The following is a 13,482-nucleotide window of genomic DNA, read 5'->3' as shown; positions in this document are numbered from 1 at the left end:
TCTATCCTCCCTGAAAATAGTGTACCCATCACATTCAATTCCAGTGACCACATCTTCTGCTGACAGCCAAGTTTCACTAATGCCTACAACTTTTGGTGAGATTTCACTGAATACAGAGACAAATTATTATTATTTAGGCCTCTAAGGAGTCAAAAAGTAAATAAATAAAGTTTTAAAGTAAATAAAAGTTGAGCAGCTCTCAGATGTGAACTGTAGACTAAAATACACAAACATTATGCAATAAAAAATGGAACAGTTTGAGAAATGGAACCAAACCTCGGAGATTGGGTGGCAAATTCTGAAAAAAAAAAAAAAAAAAAAAAAAAAAAAAAAAAAAAAAAAAAAAACACTGATTGATTTAGCCAGAGAAGTATGTGGTGAGGTTGTGTTCAAGGATAGAAAAATCAGAACTCCATGGTGGACACAGGAAGTTAAAGAGGCAGTGAAGGAAATGAAGAAAGCATATCAAAAGTTCCTGTCAAATAAGTCAGCTTGTGCTCTTAGAGAATACAGAGACAAATTATTATTATTTAGGCCTCCAAGGAGTCAAAAGACTCATCACGGGAGGTCCTTCCCAGGAAACACAAAGTCTATCATAAAACTCCTTAAACTCACTGAGCATTCTCGCTTTAATTACTTTATCAGGCAATGCATTCCACGGTTCAACTACCCTCCATGCAAAGAAATCACTCCTCACGCTCTTGCTCACAGTTTCCTTTCGTAACTTCCCCGGATGTTATGAAAGGAAACTATGCAGTCCACATTTCCTCAGCCTATCCTCATAACTGACATTGTACAGTCCTGAAACTGCCTTTGTTATCTGCCTTTGTACCCTTTCCACAGTTAATTTATCCCCTTCAAATTCTCAGAACCAAATCTGAGAACAATAGTCTAAGTGTGGTCTGATCAGAGTCTTATACAATGGAATGATAACTCTTTTATCACTGCAGCTCAGCATCCTTCTCATTATTGCCGCAATACTCTGTGTTACCTTCACCACCTTTGCAATATTTCCCCTGAATTTCAGGTTTCTATCAATAATCAATCCCAGATCTCTTGTCTCTCCTGCTTCCTCCAGTATATCTCCTCCAATAGAGTATGCAGCGTCCCATCGATGTGTCCCAAACTTCAAGACCTTACATTTTGCTGTATTAAATCGATACCTCCATTCATTTACCCATCTGACTAGGTTATTCAAATCCTCTTGCAGGACTACTACATCTGCACTATTACTAATACCCTTCCCAGCTTCACATCATCTGCAAACAACTGAATATCCCCCTGCAATCCACTGACAATGTCATTGATATAAAGGTTAAACATATAGGTCCCAGTACTGAGCCCAGTGGGACCCCACATGTAACGTCTGCCTCCTTGAAACTGCCCCACCATACAGAACTCTCTGATACCTATCAGACAGCCAATCTTGAATCCAGTTGACCAACCTGACATTCAAACCCATGTGTTGCAGCACATGGGTTTCTTAAATATCAGCTTATTATGTGGCACCCTGTCAAATGCCTTTGCTAAATCCAAGAAAATGGCAGTATATGCCTTTCCCTCATCTACTGCTCTTGTAACTTTATTATAAAAGGCTAGCATATTACTAAAACAAGAGTTCCCCTGAACAAATACATGTTGACTGTTACAGATAACATTACCCTCATCTGCCCAATGTTGTACACGGTCAACAACTAATTTCTCCAAGATCTTAACAACTACTGATGACACACAAACTAGCCTATAATTAGACATTCCAGTCTGCTCCTGCTTTTATGCAATGGCACTATCTTACCTTCCTTTCATTCCCTGGGCACTTTTCCCATAGCCAGACTTTCATTGAAAAGACAGGTCAAAGGAGCTGTCAGTTCTTTAGCACATTCTCTCAAAACTCATTGTAAAATATCATCCAGTCCGACAGCTTTACTGACATCCAGAGCACTCAGCATTTGGAACACACTCTCCTACTGCACCTATAAACCTCGAGCCTGCCCTATCCTTCTAGTATTAAAATTTACTCCTTCAGGATGAAATACACCAATAAAGTGTTCACTGAACAATTCCACAATGTCCTCTATTCCTATTTTTATCCCACAATGTCATTCTTTGACAATCATTTCTCCTCCTACTGGCCACAGAGCTAAAAAATTCCTCAGGATTTTCTTTGGATATTAGGGCCAATCTCTTCTCATATTCCATTTTCACCTTCCTTACCATACTAGTCACTCTCCTGGCCTGTGTCTTATATTCTTCATGCATCTGCTCTTCACCTGTCTCTTTATATCTCTTCCATAGCCTCTTTTTCACATGCAGTTCCTGTTTAATATTGTTTATCATCCACTTTACAGCAAATTGTTTCCTCTTCTTCACTTGTGGAATACAGCTTACTATTGCTGCTAACAAATATTCCTTCACAATTTCCCACCACTAATGATATCCCAGGTTTCCAATTCCTCCCTCCATGAAACTTTCCCAAGTTGATGTCCAAGACGATTACAATCACCTGCCTTATAATTCCACATATGTTCCCATCTCTTTGATACTCCTGCATGTCTATTTATCTTCCACGTCAAACCAACATGGTCACTCTCTCTCCAACTAGTGGGAGAGATGTCATCTCAGTTATTACGAAATCTTCTGATGATATGATCAAATTCAAAACTCTTGTTCCCTCTATTACATGTTGCCTAAGACATTTGTCCTTCAAGAATTCTAGAAATGCCATTCCCTTATTGCTACATGCCTCTTCCTCTCCCCAATTTATACTGCTGTAGTTAAAATCTCCCATAACAATCATTCTTCTTAAACTTGCCAAGCTCAACTGTCTAAACATCTCGTGGTCCCCACCTTCTGTGCACTTTGGTTTGTAGCAACATCCCACTAAATATCCTGTCTAAACAAAAGTCATGGTAAGACTGTGGTAAGAACATAGAAAATAAATATGAAGAAGGTTTAAAGAAAGAAGGTTTAAAGAAAAAGATATCCTTGATGGATGGAATAATTACTTTGAAAAAATTGCTAAATGGAACAAGTAGTGATGACAGTACAGTAATAAAAAACACTCAACAGACATGCAATCAGAAATGCATATTCATACTTTAAGCAGAAAAAGGAAATGTGGAAAGGCAGCTGAAGTAGATGATATTTGACCAGAAATGAATAGAGGTATAAAAGTCTTACAGTGGCTGCACTGCACAGTTCAGAAGGCCTGGACAAAGGGATGAATTATAGATGATTGAAGTGGAGTTCTCACAGTACCCATATACAAAAAGGGAAATAAAACTGAATGTGAGAATTATAGTGGTATTTCTCTAATGAGTGTTCCTGGTAAGATTCATGCAAATATACTTGAGAAACTGTTGAGAAGGATTGCAGAAGGAAAGCTTGGTAAGAACAAGCTGGATTCAAGCCAAATAAAGGGTGTTAGGATCAGATTTTCACTTTACAACAAATATTGAAAGTTTATTTTTCACTTGGTTAGGCTATAATAACTTTAGTTTAATCCTTTATCCAAGTGTGAGCAAATAAAGTTTGGGACTGTAAATATCTTCAGGACTAAGGTAAGGCAATACAACACCAGACAACTTGTAGCAAAGGTGGACCAATCTAACATCACTCCTATCTCAGTATCTCCTTGCGGATATGTATAATGTTATGCATTAAGGGAAGGGCCACTACCCAGAATGGTTTTGACCATTATTGAGGTCTCGTCAGTGGGAGCCAGGTCCAGAAGTGTGGATACCAAAGCAGAAGGTGGCAAAGATGACCTCTCCATTGCTTCTGCCTTGGTATCTCCACTCCTGGGCCTGGCTCCCAATGACGAGACCTGAATAAAGGTCGAAACTGGTCTGGGTAGTAGCCCTTCCCTAAATGCAGTGTTTCTCAAACTTTTTTCGACTACGGAACACTTCACAAATCCTGAAATTTTGACAGAACACCTTGGTTATTTTGTAATGTATAAATTAATAATTAATTGGTAATTTAGCTGATTTTTCATTATTAACCAATAATTGATAATTCATAATTAATTAAACATCAATTAAACCATTATTAAATTAATTTGTGCTGACAAATTAATTCAAAAATGACAAATTCCAGAACTTCTTGCAGAATACCTATTCACCTTTCACGACACACCAGTGTTCCGGGGAACACTGGTTAAGAACCACTGCCTTAATGCATAGCATTATACATATCTGCAAGGAGATGTGGTTTTGCATTATGGAAGATACTGAGATAGGAGTGATGTTAGCTTGGTCCACCTTTGCTACTAGTTGCCTGGTGTTGTACTACCTTACCTCAGTCCTGAAGATATTTTCAGGCGCAAACTTTGTTTGCTCACACTTGGATAAAGGATTAAACTAAATTTGTTATAGTCTAACCAAGTGAAAAATAAACTTTCAACATATTTCTCTAAATCCAGAGTAATTTAATAAAAGGGTGGCACACCTTTTGGCAACTCCTATAGGTAAAGATGACCTTTCCATTGCTTCTGCCTTGGTATCTCCACTTCTAAGCCTGGCTCCCACTGACGAGACCTCAATAAACGTTGAAACCAGTCTGGGTAGTGGCCCTTCCCTTAATGCATAATGTTATACATATCCGCAAGGAGATGTGTTTTACATTATGGGAGATACTGAGATAGGAGTGATGTTAGCTTGGTCCTGTTATATTCTTTCCGGCTGTGCCTTTGTTATAATCGTGTCTATTTGTCGTGGTGTTTGTTATATTCTATCTTAAATCCTTGTTGTACTAACTAAGCCTGAAATTTCTAACTTATCTCTCTGGGGCTGCTTCTCTATTTGGAACTCTGACAAAATTTATTTATTTTAGCTGCGCCAGCCAGAGTCCTAGTACAGAAGAATTCTTGTACAAAGAAACTTTCCCAGAGTTTAAGTATTACCTAATCTTATTAAAGCATTAAGTGCCTATAGAAACTTCAACATTGCAGTCATGGCCTAAACTTTCTTTTATTTCCCCTTATTCATAGGTTCGAACTTTAGTGAGTGGTAATTTCAATCTCATGCTCAGACAAACTCAGACTTACATAGAAAAAACATGTTTATTAATTATCACAAATCACACAATAAACTTTTACATATTAAGGTATGTCATATCAGAATTCTAATTCATTAGCTGAGCTATAAGTAACACATTAATTATCAAAACTCTCATGAAACAGTAATTCAGAATTCTAAGTAAAACTTGCTAACAAAGGTCAATTCGCATTCAACTAAGTGTTGCATACTCTCAGGCTTTCAGACTACTAGTCCAATATGATTAACACGTTACTGAGCACAAAAGTCACTTAAAAGTTCTCTTTCTTCTTCTTCTCAATCAGAAATCTGTTCTTCTCTTTTTGTCCCAATACTAATCGTTACAAGAATAAGGAATTTGCTGTACATTACCAGTGTCCCGAGAGGATATCGCGTTTCTTTTCGTCCGTCCTTTGTAGTCAGATGTTTTCTGCTTTATCGAGTCGCGTCCACGTGGAGGTTATGCTAATCGACGCAAATCGGCATTCCTTGCACTTTGCCGTATGAACGCTCATCTATTGGATCGATATCGTCATCTCGGCCGTCCTTTTTGAGGAACTTATTCCACTGTTTCGCATCGGTAAACTTTTACTGATGGCCCTTGTTGGTGTCTGCCATCAGTTCACATATAGCATGCCCGACTCCTTCAGCTGGCAACCGGGAAGGAGATTACTTCCAGCGCCGTCGATCGGTCAGCGCTCTGCTTGTGCACACGAGAAAACAGGAACAGAAAAAACGGGGGGGGTTCAAACTTGAGTGAACTCGTTTTTTATTCTTCTTTTTAGCGCCCTCTTTTCATAATGAAGGATCTCTCACTGTGCTCTCCTATTCGCCCCTACGCGATTGCATCACACTTCTGCTCCTTGAAGAGCACTCATTTCGCCGAACGTGAGTTCAGCGTGCCTTCCACGAACACTTCCGTTGCACCGTGACGTCATCGTAGGCAGTTAGCTAGCAACCTTTGAACCTTTGTTTGCACTTAGATTTACATTCTTATACAGTATAATTTAGACATCAATAATTTTAACAATATAATTCTATTTTGACATACAATTTTCTCCTCAACTTTACTTCTTTCTAAGGTAATTGCAACAGGTTTTCTTTTATATTTTTCTTAATTAAATAATAGTGCAAACATTTCTAGCTCAGAATTTTTGTTTCTTGTTAAATCTTGAATGACTTTTTGTTGAAAGAGTCCCCATTCAAGATCTAACAGTCCCCCTTTGCTATGAGTTTCCTGGTGTTGTACTACCTTACCTCAGTCCTGAAGATATTTTCAGGTGCAAACTTTGTTTGCTCAGACTTGGATAAAGGATTAAACTAAATTTATTATTTTACAACAAATAGTTGAGAAATTGTGGGAATATAGCAAAAGATCTATAAGTTTTGTAGATCGGGAAAAGGCATATGACAAGGTGCCAAGAGAGAAGCTATTCAAAACACTATACAAAACACAGTTGTATGGTGTCAATGGGACATTATATCAGTCAATACTTAGTCTTTATTTCAGTTGTAAGTCAGCTGTTAGAATTGAAGGAAGTACAGGAAGATGGTTTAATGTTAAATCTGATGTCACACATTATGTACATTATCTATGGATCACATTATGAAGGAAAGTGGTATTAAATCTGATATCAAAATTGGAAATGTTAATCTCAGTTTTTTACTTTATATGGATGATGTTATTCTTTTAAATAAATCCAGTACAAGTGTGCAAAATTTTTTTGACTAAATTGAATAATTGTTGTAATAAATTTGGAATGAAAATCAGTAATAACAAGACAAAGACAATGAAAATAGACAGGAGCATTGAAAATATCAACTGTATTGTGAATGGAGAACCTATAGAACAAGTAAAACATTTCAACTACTTAGGCACGATTTGTAGTGAAAAATGGTAAATTAAATATGGAAATAGACAACAGAATCAACACAACTGGTACAGTAGGAAGTCAACGAGAGAGAAATTAGTCAAAACACTAAATTAGCTGTATGCAACACAGTGTTCACGTCAATTTTAACTTATAGATCTGAGAGCTGAATTAGAAATAAAACACTTGACCAAAGACTAGAGATTGCAGATATGAGAGAAAGATTAGGGTCATGAACAGATGGCATCAATGGCAATATCATATTAAAAATGAGGATATTAGGCAAGAACTTGACATTGCTAGCATCCAGGAATGCGTTAGCAGAGCTAATCTCAGAGCTAATCCATATAATCTCAGGTAGTATGGTCACTTAAACAGAAAGGGAGAGGAAATATTAGTAAGACAAGTGTTCTCGGCCAGGTTGGCAGGAAAAAGACAAAGAGGAAGACCAAATATTGATACTGGTGAATTGATACAATAAAAATTGCCTTGGAAGACAGAAATATATGATCTGATGATGTTGGTGTCTTGACAGATAACAGATTGATTTGGAGGAAAAGTTTAGACAGGGAGTTAGTGGTAATGTAAGTTTTTCATGTCGTATTATCATATCCTGCTTATATTCCTTGAGGATACATGTCAGGAAATTGGTGGTGATGATGATGATATAAATTCAAGTTTTAACTTATGAATGAGCAGTATAGAATTTGTTCTCAAACTGTAGCTTGAGAACAAGTTATGTACTACTATTTCTAAATACCATTTCTAAATTCATTAGAAATGGTATGCAGTGTTAAATGAATATAGTAACAATCCTTATCACACAAATACAGAAGCAGATGCATAATGGGGAAATTTTATTGTGTACACTTGAATAATTATTAGCAAATTTCAATTTCAGTTATTAAAGTGAATGCTTAATAAATAATAATTTAATAAATCAATAAAATATAAATAATTTACCTGCTTTTTTGACAGGGAAGATTTTTCTGTACCTGGGGAGGAAAAATATTTTCAGTTGGAGTGAAACAGACTATAAATAACTGTATAAGTTTATATTCCTTCAAAATCTAAATAAGAGTCACATTATCAACGACAAATGTTGCAGATATTTATGTAACAGCATTAGAGTACAGTACTTAGAATCACTATGAATCTGTTCATACAGTAAAGTCATAACATGCAATAAAAGCATCACAATACAGCGATGCTTTTATTGTTTGCTCTCAGCACTCAGCTGATTAAATATCTGACAATGGCTAACTCAGTAATTAACTAAATACATATCTAGAAATACTGAACCATTTTATATATTTAAGTGAATAAACGTATTAAAAAAGTAGAAATTGTGAAGGCAAAGGATTTACTAAAATCCTTGAATCAATGGATACAAGGAGGTGGTAAGAATGGAGAGAAATGGTTACAAGAGAATGATTTCTTCTGTAATAAATCTTAAATCAAATTTCTTTGTTCCTCCCCTAGAAGGGACTGGTATGAAGCAATTAGCACAGGAGATAAGGATGCATTTAGTGATTACTTTGCTATATTGTTTTAGGGAAAATAAATAAATAAAATTAAATAATAATAGGAATAACACTTCTAATGATATCATTCTTAAACAATTCGTTGTTTGTGTGTTACTGTTCCTAAATAGATAATCAAATTCTTCCTTAAGGAATTGCTATTACTAGATTATAAATACATGATTTATATAAACATTCCTTAATATATAATTAGCTAGATATTAGGCCAACTAAGTTTAGTGGACAGCACTTCTGCTCTCCTGTCATGGCTTCTATATATTTTAGATGGTAGATGAATTGTTTATTATTGGAGGACTCATATTGCTTGAAAAAAGACCACATTTATAGCCCTAGTCCACAGGGTTGGGGTATTTGGATAATATAATTCTTAACTCACCCACGGTGCTAATGTATGACAGATTTATAACATTTGGTGGGTGAAAGGCAGAAAATTACACACTGTTTTATGAAAGCAATACTCATTTATTGATTTACCAACATGCACATGTGCACTGGAGTAATATATATATATTTTGAGTTTTCGTGCTAGCAATGGATGCGTACTGGCACCTACTGTTTTACAAAACAAGCACTGTATATTATTACTCCACCCTCCATTCTTAAAATCCTTAACACTCTCTACATATTCTCATAAGGAGTTTCATTCACTCATAATTCTCCACTCCATGTAAAAAATGTACTCCTCACACCCTTCTTTACCACACTCTTACATAACTTCCAGGGATGGCCTCTGGTTCTTCCTCTCCTTTTACTCATTTTATAATCCACTCAGTATTAATCTGATAAAATCCCCTCCCTAACTTAAATGTCTCTATCATATCATCTCTTTTCCTCCTATCTATCAAACTTTGTAATCCACATTCCTTCAACCTCTCTCTCTCTCCATAGCCAACATTCCAGAGTTTTCTGATATTGTCTTAGTCACTGGTCTCTAGATACTATTCAATGTTTCCACATCACAATGAAATCCAGGTGATCAAATCTGAGCACAACAAGTCCAAGTGTGGTCTGACCAGTGCTTTATACAGTGCACAACTACCTCCTTATCTCTACATGTCAGTGTATTCTTATCATAGCAACACTATGATGTGCAAGTATTGCAACACTTGAAAGTGTAGTAATATCATCCAGCTGCCACCCTATCTTGCTCACCTCAGCTGTGTCTAAAGCAATGGAAAAAATCATCAATTCCCAACTCTTACACTACCTTGAAGGCACTCACTTAATAAATGACAGCCAGTATGGATTCTGTCGCTACTGATCAACAGGAGATATGCTCACATATGTCACCCCATCTCTAGACAAATGGAGAAATTTGGCTAATCTCAGGTTGCACTTAATATCTCTAAAGTATTTTACGGATCTGGCACAAAGGTTTACTAAGCAAACTACCATCGTTTGGTCTGCCTCAGGACTTCTGTAGTTGGATTGCCAGCTTTCTGTCTGGATGTACACTGTGTGGTGGTGGATGGTTCCTTATCCTCTCACCATTCAATTAATGCTGTGGTTCCACAAGGTTTTGTCCTCTCACCAACCCTCTTCCTGCTATATATCAATAACCTACTTCAGATGACCTACAATCCAATACCCAGTTTTGCAGATGACAGCACATTGCACTCCTCCCATTCATTTGATAAACCTTACTGTACACAACTCACCTCAACTTACAGAACATCAAGAACATCAAACACCACCTCCCTCAATTCTAATCTCAAAGCCATCCTCCAATGGAGTTCAGAAACCTCGTCAATTTTTCAATGGTTGCACCTGTTTGAAAACTCATATAGCAGAGTATATAAGTTCTTTTTGCTATACACTTTGGTATTAATTTGGTCTAGCTACTCACTGATGAAGAATCAAAAAAGGCTGAAACCGGTCTGGGTAGTGACCTCTCACCATAATGTAATAACAGCATACATTTCTTAGGAAATGTGTTTTTACATTATGGAAAATACCTAAGAATAACGATCAGAACTTTACCGCCTTTGCTGTGAGTTGTCTGGTATTGTACTATGTACTAGGGTCACTTGCATTAGCTCACGCTAGTGATCGCCGATACTTTATAGTTTACTATATTCGGCATGAAAGTCTCTGATTCCAATCTTTGAGTTTCTTATTCGGTTTTAAAACAATGTGGGATTTAATATCCCCTTAATTTAAACCAGTTCTTTCTTATTTCTCATAAAAAATAAACATTTTCTTCTGGTATTATTTTTGACAACACCCAGATTTCCAGATAATTTGAGATTTCTCTTCTTGGAATTACCCTGACATCAATCCTCTCTTGGTATAAACACATCACAATGATTGAATCCTCAGCTTCTAAAAAACTAGGATTTCTCTTTCGCTCAAGATGTTACTTCACCCATGAAAAACTGTTAGCCTTATACAAATCACAAATATGCCCAGCTATTGAATACTGCCTCACATATTGGGTGGTGCTCCTAAAAGCTCCCTCGAAATGCTTGACTCAATACAGAGGAGAGTAATTAGACTTATTAATGATCCATCTCTTACCAACTCGGCCATCTCTAACCACTCGGCCAACCTGGCTGGCCGAGTGGTTAGCATGTTCGCTTTCCAGTCAAGAGGCTGTGAGTATAAATCCTGCCATGGGCATGGATGTTTGTGATTGTCTGTGGAAATACTAGTGGTGGTGGTCAGTGGTAGATGGCGTTGGTGTAGTTGCGGTCAGTTGGTCGACTGTGAGTGGTGGAAGCAGAGTTGTAGAGTGGGTGCCCTCTCTCGATGAGTCTTTGGACTCCCTGAAGGTGACAAAGAATAATAATAATAATAAAACTACCCCCCCCCCCCCCACTTTCGCACAGATGTTTGGTTTCCACAATTGTATTCTACAAATACTTCCATGGGAAATATTTACCTGAAATAGCATCAATAATTTCCCCAATTTTCCCACATAGTACTAAGCTCAATGGAACACATTCAGATGCTGTTGAGTATCCCTTCACAGTGCACCTTGAAACACACAGAACAAGTTTCTTTTCCTCCTCTTTCATCCCTGCAACTGCTGTATTCTGGAACAGTCTTCCCCCTGTTGTGTTTCCCAAGGAAAACATACAGTAATTTAAATCAAATGTAAACAAGTTCCTCCTTTCCCAACCCAATACCCATATACAGGGTGTTCGGGATAAATTTGACAGTTTCGTAAGGAAAAAGAAAATCTTCTTTGTATCTATTAAATTTAATGAATTGACAAAAAAACATTACAGGCAGAGTTAATTACAATACTATCAACAAGATTTACTCAAAATAACCACCATTAGCATCGATCACAGCTTCAATTCTGCTTCGGAACCTCGAACAAGCTGATGCTACAGTCTCCCTGGGAAGGGCCGCAAAAACTGTTTTAATTTTATCCATTAACTGGGCTTTTGTATTACTGGAAGTGCGATTGGTGTCTTTTTCAACTGCGCCCCATACAAAATAATCCATGGGGTTAAGGTCTGGGGAGTTTGGAGGCCAAACATTCGGACTGGTGAAGTCGTAGAAATTTTCAGACAACCATTTTTGACTTTTCCCAGAGGTGTGGCAAGGGGCCGAATCCTGCTGCCATACATACGGCCTACCATTGGCTACCCTTGTTATCCAGGGCTTGACTACAGTTAGCAACTCCACGAACAAAGCCCGAATTCCAATGCCAGGGTTCTTCAACACCTGTTCCTGCAGATTTGCGAGGAATTCTGCTGTACGAACGCAATCAGATCGTCTGCTAGGGATCTTTCTTCTTGCTACATCCTCGTAGTCACCATTGCAAGTCTCTAGTTCATGCCTGATTGTTTTTACTGTATTCAGGGAGCATTGGGCAGCAGTCGTAATATCCTTATTTTGATGGCGGGCACGAATCATCATGATACAAGTTATTCTCTTCCATGATTCAGGTGGGTTCCAGCTATCCATCCTTTCTGACATCTTGTATATGAATGAAGAAGGGTCCAAACTTTTAAATGAAGAGAAGTGTGTGTTAATACATGTAACTTACGGAAAAATATAATTAATTATAAATATGTCAAATTTATCCCGAACACCCTGTATAGTTGTCATTGTTATGTTCCATCGAGTCGTTTTCGACTCCTGGTTATTCTATGAACATACACTCTCCATTAAGATCTGGTCATATCTTTTAGAATTTCCAGGTGCATTTCAGTTGCTTCTTTAACTCCATCCACCCATCTAATTCTTAGTCTTCCTCTACTCCTACTTCCATCAACTTTAGTAAGCATCATCATCATCTTCTCCAGACTGTCATTTGCTCGCATAACATGTCCCAAGTATGACAATTTTTGCTTGATGATCATAGCTTCGAGGGGAAATCTGGCTTTATGCTGTCTATCACTGAATTATTGGTTTACTTTGCACCATGGTATTCTTAGTAAGCGTCTCCAAATCCATAATTCAAATGCATCTATCTTCCTTCTTTCACTCTTTCTCAGGGTTAAATTTTCACATCCATACAGTACCAGAGGGAATACCATTGCTTTCACGATTCTGATTTTTGTTGTGAGGCTAATATCTTTATCTTTAAAGATCTTGCTTACATTTGTCATTGCTTTCTTTCCAAGTAATAATCTTCTTCTAACTTCTTCAGTACAATACCCATCTTTATCAATTAGGGATCCTAGGAGCACAAAATTGTTAACTGCTTCCATTTTCTCCCCATCTACTTCAAAATCACATGTTGCCATAACTTTTGTCTTTTTGAGCTTACGTTTGAGGCATATTTAGCACTTTCTTCTTTAACTTTCATAATAAGTTCATCCAAATCTTCTTTGCATTCTGCTTGCAAGGTATCACCTGCATACCTCAAATTATTAATATTTTTTTCAGCAATTTTAATTCCAACTGAAGAGTTCTTCAGCCCTGCCATTCTTAAAATGTATTCAATGTACAAGTCAAACAGGTATGGAGATAAAATACTGTCGCACCCCTTTACCTATTGTGAAATATTTAGTAGTTTCTCCAAGATCCGTTTGGACAGTAGCTTCTTGTTCATACATAGTACTAATATACTAT

At 37.1% G+C, this 13,482-nt stretch overlaps 1 protein-coding gene across 3 annotated transcripts in view; it reads right to left on the bottom strand.

Annotated features, from left to right (window-relative positions):
* Positions 1-13,482, bottom strand: part of LOC150098282 (uncharacterized) — a 709,319-nt gene that overhangs the window by 70,293 nt on the left and 625,544 nt on the right. For all 3 annotated transcript variants that reach the window (XM_090406261.1, XM_090406264.1, XM_090406263.1), the window contains one exon: positions 7,871-7,902. In XM_090406261.1, the coding sequence (XP_090262387.1) occupies positions 7,871-7,902 (32 nt within the window). The remainder of the gene's footprint in view (positions 1-7,870; positions 7,903-13,482) is intronic.

Source organism: Typopeltis vanoorti, chromosome 16, assembly GCF_054136105.1.
Source record: "Typopeltis vanoorti isolate ZY-2024b chromosome 16, IOZ_Tvanoo_1.0, whole genome shotgun sequence".
NCBI classification, from domain to species: Eukaryota; Metazoa; Arthropoda; class Arachnida; order Uropygi; family Thelyphonidae; genus Typopeltis; species Typopeltis vanoorti.
Note: the sequence above shows the minus strand (reverse complement) of the source record. Positions and strands in the feature narration are given on the sequence as shown.